This window comes from Kogia breviceps, chromosome 12, assembly GCF_026419965.1.
Source record: "Kogia breviceps isolate mKogBre1 chromosome 12, mKogBre1 haplotype 1, whole genome shotgun sequence".
Classification (NCBI taxonomy): Eukaryota; Metazoa; Chordata; class Mammalia; order Artiodactyla; family Physeteridae; genus Kogia; species Kogia breviceps.
In genome coordinates this window covers 95,013,945-95,033,139 of record NC_081321.1, presented here as the reverse complement: position 1 = coordinate 95,033,139, position 19,195 = coordinate 95,013,945, and the positions used below count along the sequence as shown (strand labels likewise).

The following is a 19,195-nucleotide window of genomic DNA, read 5'->3' as shown; positions in this document are numbered from 1 at the left end:
CTCTCATATTTTAACTTACTAAGTTTCTACCTATTATTTCACTTATTCCCAGTTTGAGTTTCCCCATCTGGTGATTGATGGGAATGTTGAACTTGACAGAGCTGAAGATAAATCTAGTCACGTGCCACTAAAAACATCCTTCCAACCTGAAACTGGTCTAAGCCCAGGAATAGTCAATCATTTCTAATCAACACAACTGTTTTAGACAGCTTGTCAAATGACTTGTCAGAATAGAGATACAACAACTTTATCGTTCCTATAATCCAAAATTTTTTTACCAATCGGTGAAGAAAACGAGTTAAGTTCAAATATGTTAGCAAACTATGATTCTCGATTCCTAGTACAAGTGCTCAGAAACCATGTTTTTGATAATCTTGTCTAGAATCATGTTTGGAATTGGCACCAAGTTCATCAGTCTTTAAGCCACTTTCCTTGTTCTTTCAAAATTAAAAAAAAAAAAAAATTCCCCCATTCTCCTTACTTCATTGTAGGGGAGGGGTGCTTCTTTCCCATTGCTGACCTGAGGCTCCACACATAGGGGCATCCACCTTTATCGTAACACTCTGGGCCTCTTTCCCTTACATCCTGGCAGCGAGCCCACAGGGAGCACTGCCCTATTCCAGTTACTAGGGGGTAAGTTTGGAATTCAGTATTAGGAAGCTCACATTCTCCAGTATCAGCTTTCTCGGTAGTAAAGGGGACATTTAGGCCCCTGGAAGCCTTCCTCTTTTTCTCTTAAAAATTCAGGATTTGGGCAGGAAAGAGGGGTTGTCATTATTAAACCCTCCTCCTTGAAGACCCCAAGCATTCTTCAAAGATCACAGTCAGGGCTCTGCAATTCTTTCCACAAATTCTTTCTCTGCTGTAGGATTTAATGCATCTTAAACCCTTTCAGTTGAACACCCTTATTCTTAACAGAGAAGACAAAAGCAGTAAACATTTTCTTTCCGCTTAATCAGTCAGCATTATATGAAGAGTCCAAAGCTATGATTCCTTTCCCAGTCACCACATTGCACCAAACCAAGCTCTAAGACACTTTTGACCTGCCTACATTTTTACAAGCCTCAACTTATTTTGTGTTTTAATCTCCCAGCATGACTCTCACACATTCACCCTTGCTTGCATACCCTTACTTTCCATCTTTTAAAAAATGACCCTAATAAAACGTGAGTCATCAGAAAGCTTTCATCAGAAGGCCACGGGATCTTCCCATGTTACCTTTCTTTAGCATCACAGTCAAAATTAAATTCTTCAGCTTCCTAACACTTTTGAGTCACTGTCTCTGCTACATTCTCAAGAATATCTATCTTTTCTTTGACACTTTCTAGTCTAAAAACATCTAAGTTCAAGTCTCCTATACTTGGCTCACCAACTCGTTTTCTTCCAAGATCTCAGGCACTTGCACTTAAACTATCAATTCTCTCATTTTGGAAAGTATTTTGATTTAAAGTAATAGTTTTCCCAGCTGCTTCCTCTCTACTCTCTACGAGATGCTGAGTGTTGCCAACCAATTAAAAAACTTATTTGACGCTACTATATAAAAAACAGATAAACAACAAGGACCTACTGTAAAGCATGGGGAACTATATTAAATATCTTGTAATAACCTATAATGGAAAAAATCTGAAAAAGAACAGATATATAGATATATATAACCGAACCACTTTGCTATACACCTGAAACTAACATAACATTGTAACTCAACTATACTTCAATTAAAAAAAAAAAAGATAAACTGACTTAAAACAAAACAAAACAAAACCCCACCTTGTTTGATTTTCTATTTTAACACACCCCTAGCAGATAGGAGCTCAAAGCAGGCACACCATTACTGTGCACTTTACCTCTGCACGAGTTTTATGGCCAGCATGAGGGACACACCTTCCACAACTCCTCTCAAATAATAATTCTTCTTCATCTCTCCTTTGAGTTCACCCAAATGGTCACCAGTGTGGCTTAACTTATTGTCTCTGATATAATGGTTCTAACCTCACTGTATTAAAAGGATTTTTTCTTTCTTTTGTTTTGGGGGAGGCGGGAATAGTCGGGGACAGGGAAGGAGGCTACGAGTGGAGATATATCCTACGCTATCACACCATATTCCAAACCAGAGTCTTAGAGCATACCTCAGTGACTCATGAAATCGTATTTCTTACCTTCACAGTGTGAATCTTAAATTCATTTGGTTTAGCAACAATACCAGGCTGAACTGTGTCCGCCACCCCCCCAAATTCATGCCCAACTGTGATCTGAGAATGTGACCTTATTCAAAAGTAGGATCTTTGTAGACAAAATCAAGTTTCAGATGAGAACATAATGGATTACAGTGGGCCCTAATCCAATGACTGGTGTCCTGAGAAGAAGAGAAAGTCCAGAGACACACAGGGCAGAATGCCACGTGAATACGGAGGTGGTGATGGGAGTGATGCATCTACACGTCAAGGACACCAAGCCCTGCCCGCAGCCACCAGAAACTAAGAGAGAGGCACGGAACAGACCCTCCTCTGGAGACTGCAGTAGGAACCAGCCCTGATGACACCTTGCTATCGGACGTCTAGCCTCCAGAACTTGTAAGAGAATAAATGTCTATTGTTTTAAGCTACCCAGTTTGTGGTCATTTGCTGTGGCAGTTTCTAGAAAAGAAACGAATACAATAACTGTTTGCAGGCCTGTGCCATCTGGTATGTTAACTACTAGTCTCGTGTGGCTATTGAGCAGCTGAAACATGGCTAACCTAAGTGGAGATGTGGGTTTGTTTGTTTTTTTGCCACAGCACGTGGCATGCAGGATCTTAGTTCCCCGACCAGGGATCGAACCCATGCCCCCTGCAGTGGAAGCGTGGAGTCCCAACCACTGGACTGCCAGAGAAGTCCCGAGATGTGTTTTAAGTGTAAAATACACACCAGATTTCAAAGACTTGGTATTAAAAAAAAAGGAAAGTAAAATTTTAATATAATTTAAAAATACTGAGTAAAGGTTGAAATGATAATAATTTAGATATATTGGTTTAAAGAATATATATTATTAAATTAACTTTACCAGTTTCTTTTTATCTTTTAAATGGGGCTACTAAAAACTTTATATTCCATTATGTGGCTTGTGTTACATTTCTACTGGACAGTGCTGCTCCAGGCTGTCTGTACTGATCAGCATGTTTCTAACTTCCTTTCCAAAGCTTTCATCTATGATTCATGGGAAATCTCCTTTGCTTATTTTCTTTCCCAACCTACTGCCCTCCAAAATAAAGAGCCATTGTCTGAACTATCATTTCTCCTCCCTTCTTTCTGTTTTATTTTTTAAAAATTTTATTTATTTATTTATGGCTGCATCGGGTCTTTTTTGCTGTGCATGGCTTCTCATTGCAGTGGCTTCTCTTGTTGCGGAGCATGGGCTCTAAGCGTGTGGGGTTCAGAAGTTGTGGCTCACAGGCTTCAGCAGTTGTGGCTCACAGGCTTCAGTAGTTGTGGCTCGTGGGCTCTAGAGCGCAGGCTCAGTAGTTGTGGCTCACGGGCTTAGCTGCTCCGCAGCATGTGGGATCTTCCCCGGGCAGGGCTTGAACCTGTGTCCCCTGCATTGGCAGGCGGATTCTTAACCACTGTGCCACCAGGGAAGCCCCCTCTTTCAGTTTTAAAAGACCTACTGGACAAATCAGCTGGTCTCCTGATTACCATTTCTCTTCAGGCTTGAGAATGTATGTTACCCCTCGCCATGAGCCCATGATTGCACCACCTTCCTTACTATTCCTACTACTCAAAACTAGCTAAAGAAACCACCATTCAAAGTAAAACATGTCCATGACCCAGCAGTACCCTAGAGAAATTCATCCTAGGAGACAAATAGAGGAATATTCACAGCAGCACTGCTCATAATAGCAAAAATCTGGAAACAACGCAAATGTCTATCGGTAGTAGGGTAGAATAGGTAAATGAATGATGGTATATTCATATAGTAGAATACAATATGAACCACAACTGCCTAAATCAACATGGGAAAATCTTACAAGCATGATCAAGTAAAAAAAGTCAGAGAAGGCTACATACTGTATGATTTCATTACATAAAGTTCAAAAAAGGAACATGAAACATATTATTTACAGATAGACAGGTACAGAAAGACCTTAAAGAAAATAAATGCTAACACAAGGTATTTTTATACTTTAATTTAAATGCCAGCATCTCATATGTTCTATAAATCGACAGTTATAAAGACTATCAAGGTTGTACTTTGAGGACTTCCTATCTAGCATTGCTCAACTTCTCCCTTCTTCAGATTCACATGTACTGTCCTCCTCCAGTGAATACAAAAGGACCAGACAGATGCTTCACTGGGCTCCTGGCAAATGACTATTCATACCTGGGTTGCAGAGTAATTAAAGTGCAGGTTTGCACATTCCCATGGCAGGGAATTAATTATTCTGGCTTAAAATCCTTTCAATCTCCAGCTGGGTTGGAGAAAGTGAAGCTCTAGTTGGGAGTCAATATGGCATTTAACGAAGCGTTACAAGTGCAAAATGACAGCAATTTAAAAGCAAGACAGACTTCCCTGGTGGCGCAGTGGATAAGAATCCTCCTGCCAATGCATGGGATATGGGTTTGATCCCTGGTCCAGGAAGATCCATATGCCGCACAGCAACTAAGCCTGTGCACCACAACTACTGAAGCCTGCGTGTCTAGAGCCCGTGCTCCACAAGAGAAGCCACTGCAATGAGAAGCCTGCCCACCGCAACGAAGAGTAGCCCCTGCTCTCTGCAACTAGAGAAAGCCCGTGCGCAGCAATGAAGACCCAATGCAGTCAAAAATAAATGAAATTTTTTAAAAAATGAATGGTGTCTATTAAAAAATAAATAAAAATAAAAGCAAGACAAACACCTCTAGAATATGTTACTTTCTGAACATTTGAGTAACAGGAAGAAAAAGGCAAGGTAGAAAAAACCCCATGGTATGGAACATTTGTAACAAATCTTAAAGATGAGTTTCAATATCTTGTTCCTATGTTTACATTATTAATTACTGACTGTCCCTAAAAAGCAGTTAAAATGGATGTAAAATTTGGTAATATTCATCAAGAATTTTATAAATTTATTTATTTATTTTTGGCTGCATTGGGTCTTTGTTGCTGTGCACGGGCTTTTTCTAGTTGCCGCCAGCGGGGGCTACTCTTCATTGAGGTGCGTGAGCTTCTCTCTCTCTTTTTTCTTGTGGTACGTGGGCCTCTCACTGTTGCGGCCTCTCCCGTTGCGGAGCACAGGCTCTGGACACACAGGCTCAGCGGCCATGGCTCACAGGCCCAGCCGCTCCGCGGCATCAGGGATCTTCCTGGACTGGGGCACGAACCCGTGTCCCCTGCATCAGCAGGCGGATTCTCAACCACTGTGCCACCAGGGAAGCCCCAGAATAAGCTTCTCATTGCAGTGGCTTCTTTTGTTGCGAAGCACGAGCTCTAGGCACATGGGCTCAGTAGTGGTGGCGCATGGGCTTAGTAGTGGTGGCGCATGGGCTTAGTAGCTCTGCAGCAGGTGGGACCTTCCCGGACCAGGACTCGAACCCGTGTCCCCTGCATGGGCAGGCTGATTCTCAACCACTGCGCGACCAGGGAAGTCCCTCGTTAAGAATTTTAAATGTTCAGGGATTTCCCTGGTGGCTCAGTGGTTAAGAATCCACCTGCCCATGCAGGGGACACAGACTCAAGCCCTGGTCCAGGAAGATCCCACATGCCGTGGAGCAACTAAGTCTGTGCACCACAACTACTGAGGCTGCACTCTAGAGCCCGTGAGCCACAACTACTGAGCCTGTGTGCCACAACTACTGAAGCGCGCGCCTAGAGCCTGTGCTCCACAACAAGAGAAGCCACCGCAATGAGAAGCCCATGCACGGCAACAAAGAGTAGCCCCCGCTCACCACAACTAGAGAAAGTCCACGCACAGCAAGAAAAACCCAATGCAGCCAAAAAATAAATAAATAAATTTATAAAAATAAAATAAAAGAAGGTCTGGGGAATGGAGTTAAAAAAGAAAAAAAAGAATTTTAAATGTTCATGTGCTTTGACCCAGAAATTTCATTCTGGGCAACTAAATTTAGAAATAATGTGGGCAAAGATCTATGTATAAAGGATTTCTCTACAGCATTACTTATGACAGTGAAAAATCAGAAACAATATCCAATAATTGGTAAAGGGAAATCAGATTAAGTCTACCTGATGGAACATTTTGCCTTATTCATTAAGAATGATCAACTTGAAGACTATATTAGTAACCAGAAAATATTATGACCCAATGTTAATGAAAATAGCAGGCTGTTGTGACCATGAATGCAGTTATATGAAAAGCATGCCTGTATACGAACAAAGTCTGGATAGGGGATTATGTAAAAATGATTCTTGTCATTGCGTCCAGTGGGGTGGGAGAGTAGTTTTGGGAATAATTTTTTTCTGGGACTTTCCTGGTGGTCCAGAGATTAAGACTCCGTGCTCCCAACGCAGGGGGTCTGGGTTCAATCCCTGGTGGGGGAGATAGATCCCGCGTGCATGCAGCAACTAAGAGCTCACATATGCAACAAAGATCCCATATGCCGGAACTAAAGACCCGGCACAGCCAAATAAAAATAAATAAGTAAATTTTTTTAAAAGAAAGAATTTTTTTCTGCACAATCCAAACTTTCAGTGCGGTTATTATATTCTCTTTACTTGAAAAAAAAATTTTTTTAAACCTACCCAACTGCTTTGTTTTTTAAAATATGTGTCAGGAAAAAACTGAACATTCCATTGTTTAATATTTTGCCCTCATTATGCTTTAAATAAATGTTAACCATGTTCTGCTAAATAAACACATTTCAAAAATGTAGGAGAACGCAAGTACTTTTCTTTTCCAAGTAGAGCAGATACTTTGGTCATAAAGAGATTTGCAGCCCCTAAGTCTCTTAGACCTAAGTTCACTGTGCTTTCCTAACAATTCCACTTCCTAGATCATTCTGAAATGCATCTTCCTGTGACTTGACATATACCTACTGAACTTAAAAGACATGCCCTGCACAGCTGTCGATGTTCAGGATGCAGCAATGAACAGAGCAGCCACAGATCCTGCTGCTGTATAAAGCTTACTACCCTCCTGGGGGTGGGGTGGGGGTGAGTTAATGGTGGTGGTGGTGGTGTACTATACACAGCCTGGGACAGCCTCCCTGATAAGGTGGGACTGAAGCAGAGCTCTGAAGGAAATAAAGACGGAGCCATGTGCCAATCTGTGAGAAGAGCATTCTGGGAGTACGTTCCGTGCACTGGGGCCAGTTGGCTGGAGAGGTCTGGACGAACAGGAGAGCGGCAAGTGTGGGGGGCAGGGAGGTCACCAAGAGCCCCAAAGACCACAGCGAAGAGCTGGCTTTGTATTCTCAGTGAGAGAGGGAGCCAGGAGGGGGGTCCCGGTAAAGCAGTAACATGATCTACCTTAACTTTCTGTGATGACAGAAATGTTCCCCACCTGCACTGTCCATACGGCAGCTGCTAACCTGGTGTGGCTATTCAAATTCATTAAAACCCAAATTCAGCTCTTCCCTTCCACAAGTCACATTTCAAGCGCTCATGTGGCTGATGGTACACTGGGCGGTGCGGTTTTAGAGGCTCAGTGTGAACTCGGGGCAGAAAACAAGACTCGAGGGAGCGCGTATGGGGTGGAGCGGGGGGACCAGTCAGGAGATCACGGTCACAGCAGGAGACGGTCGGGCGCCGGAGGAAGTTCTGAAGGGAGGATCTGTTGCTGGAATGGTTGTGTGCTGCGAGGACTCACACACAACCAGCTCTGGCCTGAGCACCTGCAGGATGAGAGTGACAGGTACTTGCAGGAAGAGGATGTTTTGAGGGGAGAGTGGGACGGAGCAGGAAGTTCTGTTTTGGGCGTGTTCACTTCAGATGCCTACAAGGCATCCTGCTAAAGATGGCCACACGCCTCTGAGGTTCAGAAGAGAGCTCTGGGCTGAAGTCACAGTTTTGGAACTGTCAGTATTTGAAAGTCATTCCACTGGGTGAGATCACCTAGAAGTGGATGTAAGTGGTGAGAAGAGGTTCAGATATTGAGGCTGGGGTACTCTGATGTTTAAACACTGGGGAAGTGAGGAAGAAAAGTGAGGAAGTAAAGCAGAAAGACAAGAAAAGGCAGGTGGAGAACCAATACAGAAGGTGTCTGAAAGCCAGATGAATTGTTTCAAAAAGGAGGGAGTGATCCACTGTGTCAAAGGTTGACACATGAGTAAAAAGAGACTAGGGAACAGATCACTGCATTCCGCAACACAAAGATCACCAGTGACCTTCACAAGGAGGTCTTAATTCCCACTGCCACTATCTTTTTAAAATTTAATGCTGTGTTTCATTCATTCATTCATTCACTTATTTATTTGTGACAGGTCTTAGTTGTGGCAGGCAGGCTCCTTAGTTGTGGCATGTGAACTCTTAGTTGCAGCATGCATGTGGGATCTAGTTCCCTGACCAGCGATCAAACCCAGGCCCCCTGCACTGGAAGTATGGAGTCTTAACCACTGAGCCACCAGGGAAGTCCCCCCGACTGCCACTATCTTCTCTGGACTCCTGCACTAGCTTCGTAACTGATCTCCTTTGCTCTAGGGATTCTGTCATTCAAACATGTCCTCTATATCATGGTGTTATTTTTCTAAAACTTAAATTTTCCTATACTGCCACTCAGCTGAGAAATCTTGCCTAATACTATATTATCTTTAGCAGGAGCAGCCAAGCTCTAGGGAGCACATAAAAATCCACTGGGGGTGATGAGGCCCCAACACCCAAGACTCTGTGTCTCAGCAGACTGAGGAAGACCCAGAAACTGTATTTTTAAGTAGCAGCCAAGATAATGTTACAAACCATGGTGACCAAAGGACAAAGTCCAAACTACTTAGCAAGGGCAAACAAAACCGTTCCAAATTTGGCCCCAAACTTCCTGACTAGCTTCTTCTTATTCCATTCTAGACAGCATACCTACACTTCCACAAGCTCAAACTAACTACTCACACTGACCGCGTTTCCCCAAACATGCCGTGTCCTTCCAGATACTACTGCCCACTGCACGAGCTGCTCCTGCCTCCCGGAAGGCACCTTTCACCTGGCTGTGCCCAGCGAACTCTGACTCGTTCTTCAAGATCCAGCTTAAATGTCACTGCTAGTGTGAGGTCCCACCCGGCACCCCAAACTCTGTTAAGCTTTTCCATGCAGCACACTATCTACCGACTACTCCGCCATCACGGCCACAACTCCAGGAGGCAGCGATGGGAGAGGCAGTGTTCTCTTCAGCCACGCGCTGCCAACACGCAACCTGGGACACTGCAGACGTTCGATAACCATGGACGCCTGTTGGCCTGATGGCAAGGCACGCTGGCAAGTGCTCCAAAAGGCAAGACACTGCCACTGTAAGGTGCTGGGGAGGTCAGGAACAGCTCTGTCCACCTGGGACTTGAAGGATGAGTGGAACTCAGAGAACGGGAAGGGCAAGAAGAGAGACCTAAGAGGACTCCAGGCGGGACCGTGAAGATGGGGGCAGCAGCATGATCAACATTCCTTCCTCTACCAAGACGGACACAGTCAACGTCCAAAGCAGCATTTGAAATCTACAGATTATGGTTTCAAATAAACATTTTAAGCTTCTGTCTTACAAGATGTATCAAAAAACACACAACAAAACCTGACCTTTCACAACCTGTTGGCTGGATCTGTAAGTACCCCACTCCCTCTTATACGATGGGACAGACTCAAAGTACTTGATCTTTTTTTTTTTTTTTTTTTTTTGCGGTACGCGGGCCTCTCACTGCTGTGGCCTCTCCCGTTGCGGAGCACAGGCTCCGGACGCGCGGGCTCAGCGGCCATGGCTCACGGGCCCAGCCGCTCCGCAGCATGTGGGATCCTCCCGGACCGGGGCATGAACCTGTGTCCCCTGCATCGGCAGACGGACTCTCAACCACTGCGCCACCAGGGAAGCCCAAAGCTCTTGATCTTGATTCACACACTGAATCTTTACTTGGGCTTATCAGCTTTTATTCTGCTCCTCAGACCTGTTTCTCACAAAGGTGTATGAGAGGCAGGATGTGGTAGACGGGCACAAATCTCTCACCTTATACCCCCGAACAACTTGTCCAATCTCCTGCTAATAGAGGGTCCTAAAGGGTTCCAAAGGACCGTGTTCTATACAAAGCTGCTCTGTGAATAAATCTCTGCCACTTCATTAATTCTTTAACGCCCCCCCAGAACACCCAGTCAGTGTTTTAGTATATATCTCCTCAAAACTTTTCAGAATAACCCAGAACCTGGCAATTACCCTGCGAATCCTTGAGGGCAACCAACTTCTGAATATTGACACATCAGAATTTACACAGTAGTTTTAATTTTACACAATTAAAAAAAAATCAATATAGTATTGGGAAAATATACAGGAGATCTAAAAGGAATATAATCATAATGCTTTTCATGTAAAAACATCTACTTTGTATGCAGGATACAATTAAAAAAACAAACGAGATTTGCCATCTTGTTCTAAAAATCTTGATCCCTGGCATCTGGATTTTTCCCATTTTAGATGGGTAAGTGTTATTCCTTTTACACCCATAAAACCAGTCAGTTGACAACTAGTAACCACCTGGACTTTACTTATGAATTGTGGATCCATGAACTGCTTACCTGGGGGGAAATGAACTGGGGAGGCACTTGCGCCCGGAGATTAGGAGAAGAATTCAGCGGCTGCACGGGGGTGTGCACGCCTCTCGATTGTGCTGTGCTATTTCCAAACAAACCATGATTGCCACCCTGTCAACAGAACAGCGACGGTGAGGCTTTTTGTTAATGTAAGAAAACACAAATAAGAAACAGTTCAGGTTTTCTCTCCCTCAGAAGAATCATATCCCGTGTTCCATGGAATCACATAATTTTACAACTGAAAAAAGTTCCTGATCTCAGAATGCTCAGGAAAGTATTCAAATCCAATCATAGGCATATCATCACCACCCCTGCAGTCTGATGCCTTCTATAAACCAAAAGGGTTAAATTTAGTCAAATGTTAGAAAAAACACTAATTTGTTGTTGTTCTTGTTGTTATTGAAAGGTACAGGCAGTATAACGTTTATTTAACTACTTTCTTTTTTAAGATTGGGTTTACCGAATTTATTCTCAAACTATATAACCTGAGATGCACCTTAAAAAGCACCTGAGTAAAAATGCAGACTTGTGAATAATATCAGTTGTAAAACAATACTATGGTATGACTTCTCTGAATTGGTTGATTCAATCATAAAAATCAGTGCCACCCAACTGTGAGCCTAGCTCCATGAGGATCCTACTCCAGATCCGCACACCCTTCCCTGTCCTGGGTCTGCTTGGTCCCTTCTTGACTAGATGAGGAAATGTGAATCAACCACAGAGTGAGATAAAAAAAGGAAGAAAGGTAAAAAGTGAAAAATCATTCCAGGGACACCAAAACAAAACATTACTCACCTGTAACTTCTCATTCAAATGTATGACTATCAGTCTAGTCAAAAAACAAGCTTAGCTCCCTGATTTCTGGAAGATCAACTCACTGAAGCACTTCTAGACTGCTCCAATCAAAGAGCTATAAAAAGCTGGGCTGTATATGATGGCCTTTCCTTTCTGACTTGTTTCTAGCAGAGAAGCAAAGAAATCATATTCGATACTTGACGCTGCCCGACACAGTTTTCTATACCATCTTCACTTGGCCTCTTCAAGGCCCAGCTCAGAGGTCATCCTCATCAACAAAGTCTTCTCCCAAACCTTCCTCACTGCACATACATTCAGATTCACTGAGCCCACCCCTACATTCTCAAAACACTTGAAAACTCTTTGATAGGATCCATCATCAAATCATATTTCAGTTATTTTCCATCCTGTCTTTCTACCACCAGATGAATATTTCCCTCTTTGTATTCCCAGAAACTCAATCAAGCCCTGGTCTGTAGGATGAGCACATCATTTGCAAACATCCAAGACCCACCAATTTCATATACTTGAAAACAAACGTCCCGCTGAACACCGTCAGTGAAGACAGCTACACCACTGCTTAAACCAAGTCTGTGCACTCTGAGCTGAGGTCACCACCATCATCTTATCCCTGGAATCATGGGGATTAAGGCAATTTTAAAGAAGAATTTTGTCCTTAAGTTCTAGAAAACCAAAGATATTTTGATGGCTTAATGATTCAAAATAGATTAAGGGACTGCTTCAGGGGAATTAATGAACTTAAAAGTATTGAAAATAAAAATGATTATGAATATAAAGTAGAAATGGCAATTAAACTCTGTGTACATCTCATAAAAGAAAATCAAAGATCCACCATGAATTTTAAATCTCCCAAAGGACTGTCTAAACATGAAAAGACCTTTAGTTCTAGAGACTCTAATATCTCTGCCTCTCCTGTCTTACTAATCAAACTTGTCATTCTGAGGTGAAATGGCTCAGTTCTAACTTTTCTGAGATCCTGGCAGTCTGGAGCTTAGCTACTAATCCTTCCCAGGAAAATAGGAAACATTTATTTTGCTAAGACTCTTCCACTAAGATCGTTCTCACACTTTTCTATCAAAGTAATGACCTTGTTATTAGATGTTAATTATTCATGGATGGTCCTTGGATGGTGGGGTTTCTGACAGCTAAAGTCCTTGCCAAAACCTATGTTTTGTAGGGCTCCAAACTGCTCTGTACAGGTCGTTTTAAATTTCAACCTCTCTTTCTGGTAAGAGGTATTACAGAGAATTTGCCTTTTTTGGTTTTTGTAAAATCAAGCCCTACTTTCCTATACCTAGGAGAAAGAGTCCATCCCACTCCCACCAAAGGTTTTAAGTTTTCATTATCAAGTGTCTCTAAAGCCATACCAAACACTTTGATATATCCGATACAGATAACAACAAAGATAAGTCAACATAAGTTTATCAAAAAATACCTTTAAAAAACACAAAACCCTTTTTATATCATTTTTATTCATTATTTACTGTTAAATCTTGCTTTTTTATTTTTTGGCCGTGGCATGCACCTGGTGAGATCTCAGTTCCCCAACCAGGGATGGAACCTGGGCCATGGCAGTGAAAGCCCAGAATTCTAAACACGAGGCCAACCAGGGAGCTCCCACCTTCTCTATTTTTAATATGGAACCTTGGCATCACAAGTTGGTCAGCTCCTTGGCTCAGAAGTAGCTATTTTGCACAGAATGTATTTAATGGTAATCATACAAATCCAGTCTTTTTTTTAAAACTATATTTAGAGATTAGGAAAACCAGCATCAAAAGCATATATATATATATATATATATATATATATATATATATATATATATAAATAAATAAATGTGGCTTATCTGGCTATTTCTAAAGCTTCACTGTTTTATGTGAGGCTTTAATGATGACCTGAGCCTAATAATTATTGGTGATATTTGCCTCAACTACAATGTTTAACTTAGAAAGGTATGTAAATTAAAAACAAGGTTACCAAGCTAATTGAAATCTTCTGTAACTTGGGAAAAAACCTCAAATTTTATTTTGAAATTATGAAATATGTTAACTCTTCATGAAAATAGTGTGAAAAAACCATAACCATATTTGGATAGAACATGTATAATCAACTTGGTTCACAATGGACGTTGTAGCAATCCACAGATCAATAAAATGAAGAGGAATGACCTTTTTTTAGAGTCCAGTGCACAGCTAGTTTGGCTGGTCACTTATACTAAAGTTTATGTACTAAAAGTATCTGATAATCAGGTGAACCTGGGAGCATACCTATGATCACCATTAACCAAGAGTATTAAGACTATCTTATATTTTATATATCTCAACCCAAAAGAGCCCTCCTCCCCACCAAAATGGATATAATTGCTTCTTCTCTGTTTATATAAGTAATACACAGCCATGTCCTCTGTGGAAACATTAGGAAAAAGCGAAATATCAAGGAAGAAAACAAAAAACTACCTATAACTCTCAATCCAGAGTTAAGCAATCTGAACACATGGATATAATATAATCCATTTTTTAAATGTGCTAAGGCAACAATTAGAAAGCATATGAACGATCTATATGCGACTTGAGGACTACAGAGTAAGAGGTGTTTTATACCATCCTTTCATTTCTATGTGAAAGTCATCCCGTGCAAACACAATGGACGCAACTAATAATTAAATGTCCTTCTGTGACATTCAGAGATGAAAGTCAGAAGGACAAGTAAGTAGTCACGGAACTAAGGCTAGGAAAGTATCACTGGAGCCACTGTCACAAAGGAATTGTCCCCAAATTCCTGGTTTTCTCCACCAAAACTACAACAGGGCTACTGCAAGGTGACAGACAGAGGCCTGCTCTGTCTGCTTGGGCCGGTAAAGGCCAGGCGGCACGATCATGCCAGCCCTGCCAGTCCTGTTTCTGCTGCACAGCCCTTCCTTGGAGGACTGACAGACCCAACCCCAGGAAAGGCGCTGCTCCAGGCTGAATCAGACACTGGGCAACATCGGTCTTCTTAAAGCTTCATTATCTAACATGCAAGTTACCTTTCTCTGGGTAATATGATACTTAAAGACACTGGATTTTTAAGGTGCTGTAACCCTCCAATATTTAATCTGACTAGTTTTGCTGGTGTTTTCTAATTAGCAATTTTATTAGATTGAAAAGACCTCAAAAGTAGTCTTGCCATTCAGTCAAACGTTCAAAAATGGCAAATATGTTGCTCATTTAGATGATAGAAGGTACCTGTAAGCTTCTTTAACATTTTCCTAAGCCAGTCATTAGTTAACTATTAAACGTAAACTTATGACCAAAAATGGGAAGACAAAAGAAACATATTTAAAATAAAATCCATGTTGAGAAACATGAAGAGAGATGGGTTCTATGGGCTGAAAGAGCTAAAGTCTATACTTAATATCATTCTGTGCATTCAGTAATCAACAAATTTCCCAAGACAGACAAATGATGCAATAAACTGCAGACCAGGGCCAAGGCGAGGCCACAGCCAAGCAGTTATAAATTTGAGAGGCCTCCTTACTTGTCTAGCAGCGAAGTTTTGGGGGTTGAGCCCTGTGCCGATTGCTCCAAGGCTGACGTTGGGTAGTGTGGAACCAGAGGGAGACAGCTTGTAGCTGGGAGAAGGGGAGAAGGGAGAGCAGGGAGCCTCATCCCCAAGGCACCCATCTTGATTGGAGAAAGGCAAAGTCAGCTGAAAAGTAGTAGTAGTTAGCCAATCACAATGAGTGTTGGTTAGTGAAGCAACAGAATGCAAGAAGGGAAAAGAGAAACACCAGGAATAAACAAGGTTAGAGTGTATTAGCAGTAAACGAGGATAGAATTTGGATCTGATAATAGTCATGATACTTTGCCCAACAGACACCATCTGTCATCCTCTTTCCTATAGATTCTTATCCTCTAAGTTAGTAACACATTCTGTCCATTGCACTAAGATAAAAATTGCCAGACACTTCATTTTCATGCATCTAGTATTGATTACTCTAACTACGTGGCTGCTGAAACAGAAGCCAGAGTAATCTTCTTGCGAATATGCTGCTGTCTGGATCAGCACTGTTGTGTCAAAAAAGTACCAGATCTAACAACTTTGGTTTTAACTGCCTTCTGAAGACCAGGAACACTGCAAATTGGTATTCTGAATCAAGGAATGATCTCCTCCATTAGAAATGTTAAAAATCCCAACAGATAGGTATAAATGACTTGTTTAAAGCAGGTAGTTGAGAATTTGAAAAGTATACCATCCTAACTAAAAACAGATCATTATGGAAATGGAGAAAGAAGACAAAAGAGCTCTCTTAGAAATAGCAAAGGAGAAAGTTTTGGATCATCTTGACAAAGCTAGAAGGCAAGGCCTTAGGAGACACAGAGAATTTGCACAAGATCCAAAAATTTATTTTTGTAAATTGCACAACAGCAGAAAAAAGAATTCAGAATAAATTTGCCTCTAGGATTTCTTCTACATGTTTTGAGTGTGCATTTCCCCCACTATAAATAGATCACTTCCCCCCTCCAAACTTCATAAATTCCCCAAAACTTAGACCTTGTTCACAATACTCACATTCTAAAGACAGATGGTTCTAGCTGCTGCCTAATCACCTGCCAACAACAACTATTTTCATGTCACCATTCAAAAGTAGCTGATGTTTGTGCTTTGCTTGCTCATTCAGCTCAGTAATTCTATGCTTCCTTCTGGAATTATCAAAAGACAAGTGGGAACCAAAGTGGTTCTCATGAGTTATTATCTTAAAGCAAGGATTCAACTCACCTTCTCAAAATAAGGCCCACTATCTGTGGTTCCCATGTCTTTGGAATTAGGTGGACGGAACCCAGATCGATCCTTCCTCATGATATCATTAAAATCCCCGAGATTCATTGCTCGCTTGTCCACATCAAATTTTTTATCTGGAAGGCTCCCTGAAAAGCAACGCAGAAGGAGTGAGGATGTTAACAGTCAATGTCTCCCTCATGACCAAGAGTGATCTGTTCCACTATGCTCCCTGAGGTGCAGGTGTCAGACCAGAAGAGCTTTTTCCTGGTTCAGGCTGCTGGCGGTCCTTCCTGGAACACACGTGGATGCCTTAAAAACAAAACAAAACAAAACAACCCCCCCCCCCCCCGCCCAAACCCCACAACATATATTAGCTGTAGCCGGTTTTCTATGGAAGACTGAAAGAGAGCCTGAGGGCTAACCTAGTAAAAAAATCTCTAACTAATCTAATTCTTAGACTGGGTTTTGATATGTTTGATGAACATATCTTGCTCATATATTCAAATGTGCTCGGTGAGGGGATGTGTCTCTTGTTAATATTTTAGCATCTGCTAGACAAACAGCTGGGGCTGTGAAACAACGATTATTAGGAATAAAAAGAGCAAAGAGGCATGGTTGTTGCCCTAAAATTTAGAACTTCACGCGGAACGCAGGAGACGCTGTGCCATGTTACTGGTACAATGTAATTTCCCAGGTGCAATGGCTATTCCCACTTTCTTTCACACGTGTATAAATTCGCTATTGTACAGTGACGTGAAGCTCATTTTTTAGCTGTATCACAGATCAGAGGTTATTTCCCTTATCTCCTAGGATCGTTTCCTGTTCTTCCCGGTTCGATTCTTTTTAACTCCCTTCAGGTGAGCGACAGCATCACTGTGAAGGTCCCACAGATGACAGGCTGATGCTGCATCTGCTCTACTTGCAGAGTGGGGGGTTGGTCAATAGTGGGACATCCCAGTGCAGACAGACCTGGCCACCTGAGAGCTGACTCTGGCAGGGCCACAGACATATTTTATTTGGCCACACACAGCATTTAAAAAAATCTGGATTAGCTTCCACTATTTAAAAATCAGGATGTCCAGGGCAGGAATAAAGATGCAGATGTAGAGAATAGACTTGAGGACACGGGGAGGGGGAAGGGTAAGCTGGGACGAAGTGAGAGACTGGCATGGACATATATACAGTACCCAATGTAAAATAGATAGCCAGTGGGAAGCGGCCGCATAGCGCAGGGAGATCAGCTTGGTGCTCTGTGTCCACCTAGAGGGGTAGGATAGGGAGGGTGGGAGGGAGACGCAAGAGGGCCGAGATATATGTATATGTATAGCTGATTCACTATGTTATACAGCAGAAACTAACACACCATTGTAAAGCAACTATACTCTAATAAAGATGTCAAAAAGAAAATCAGGATGTCAATGCATATCTGAATTTCTGGCCTCTCTTGAAAACACTGGAGGACCTGGCAAAGCTGAGCTGCACTCGTCCACCACAAGTGCCAACGGCCGAGCAAAGGCTGACTCCTTTATGTGGACACACGGTCTCCCCAGCTGCCCAGTGGCCTCCAAGTCTCAAGTTTTTATACGTGGCACACACTACTCATTTACGTCAAGCATGGTGCTTTCCCCAGAGCGAGTGTGGAATATGTGTCTAGGAACTGCACCCCTCCCAACTCAAAGCGAGCAGGGGACCCCAACAGGGTGTCATGACAACAACATATTCCATTCATATTAGTGGAGGGATACACACCTACAGACAAATCCATTTTGCTACTTGGATTATCTTCAGTTTGACTCTGAAAATAAAGAACAGTGAAGGAAGATTAAAGGCTTGAATTAAACTTCTGAATCAGAGGAGAAATGGCATTATTCATGTGTGGGCCACACCTTACTTTACTGCTAGGACTATACAAGGACCTTGGAAATGAACCTTAAACTGGAATGAAGACGATAACTTTTTTTTTTGGCTGCGCGGCATGAGGGATCTTAGTTCCCTGACCAGGGATTGAACCCATGCCCCCTGCGGTGGAAACGCAAAGTCCTAATCACTGGACTGCCCGGGAAGTCCCAAGACAGCAACATTTATATATTTATTTATTTATTTTTGGGGGCTGCATTGGGTCTTTGTTACTGCATGCGGGCTTTCTCTAGTTGTGGCGAGCAGGGGCTACTCTTAGTTGCGGTGCGCGGGCTTCTCATTGCGGTGGCTTCTCTTGTTGCGGAGCACTGGCTCTAGGCACGTGGGCTTCAGTAGTTGTGGCTCGCGGGCTCTAGAGCACGGGCTCAGTAGTTGTGGCGCACGGGCTTAGTTGCTCCGCGGCACCCAGACCAGGGCTCGAACCCGTGTGCCCTGCGTTGGCAGCGGATCTTAACCACTTCCCTTCCCCACCAGGGAAGTCCCAGTAACATTTTTTAATGTGACTAATTTTGTGACTTCCCAGGCGGTCCAGTGGTTAGGACTCTGTGCCCCCAATGCAGGGGACCCGGGGTTCGATCCCTGGTCAGGGAACTAGATCCCGCGTGCTGCAACTAAGAGCCCGCATGCCACAACTAAAAATTCCGCAAGCCGCAACTAAGACCTGGTGCAGCCAAATAAAGAAATATTAAAAATAAAAATCTGACTAATTTTGATTGCTGCTGGTGTCTATATTCCTAAATTCGATTTTCACATCAAATTAGCTTCAGTAAATCTATGGGCAGAGGAACAGCTAAACAGCTGCCTGGAGAATTAAACCCCTGTGCTCAAGTTCCAGTCGGCTCAGGATCAAATTCCAAGAGTGGCAGCCAAATGATGACAACTTCTTCTTGTGACTTGTCAAGTCATCAGATCTTGAAATGTGCAGCCAAGTCATTTGTCTTTTGGCAACCAGGGACAGGGTGTCCCCATGATGTTCCCAAGAGATCAAAAAATTAGAAATTCTACAAGAACTGCCTATATAATT

General features: G+C 42.6%; 1 protein-coding gene across 14 annotated transcripts in view; it reads right to left on the bottom strand.

The window, feature by feature from the left end:
• The window catches only part of TNRC6B (trinucleotide repeat containing adaptor 6B), a 259,882-nt gene that overhangs the window by 34,737 nt on the left and 205,950 nt on the right, over positions 1–19,195 (bottom strand). For 9 of the 14 annotated variants that reach the window (XR_009338497.2, XM_059081027.2, XM_067010245.1 and 6 more), the window contains 4 exons: positions 18,004–18,049; positions 16,252–16,400; positions 15,010–15,180; positions 10,663–10,788 (listed from right to left, as the gene is read on the bottom strand). Coding sequence is in view for 13 of the 14 variants with exons in the window: in XM_059081027.2 (XP_058937010.1) it covers positions 10,663–10,788; positions 15,010–15,180; positions 16,252–16,400; positions 18,004–18,049 (492 nt within the window). In the remaining variant the exon portion in view is untranslated. The remainder of the gene's footprint in view (positions 1–10,662; positions 10,789–15,009; positions 15,181–16,251; positions 16,401–18,003; positions 18,050–19,195) is intronic. The other 5 variants (XM_067010248.1, XM_059081030.2, XM_059081034.2 and 2 more) reach the window with 1 other exon arrangement.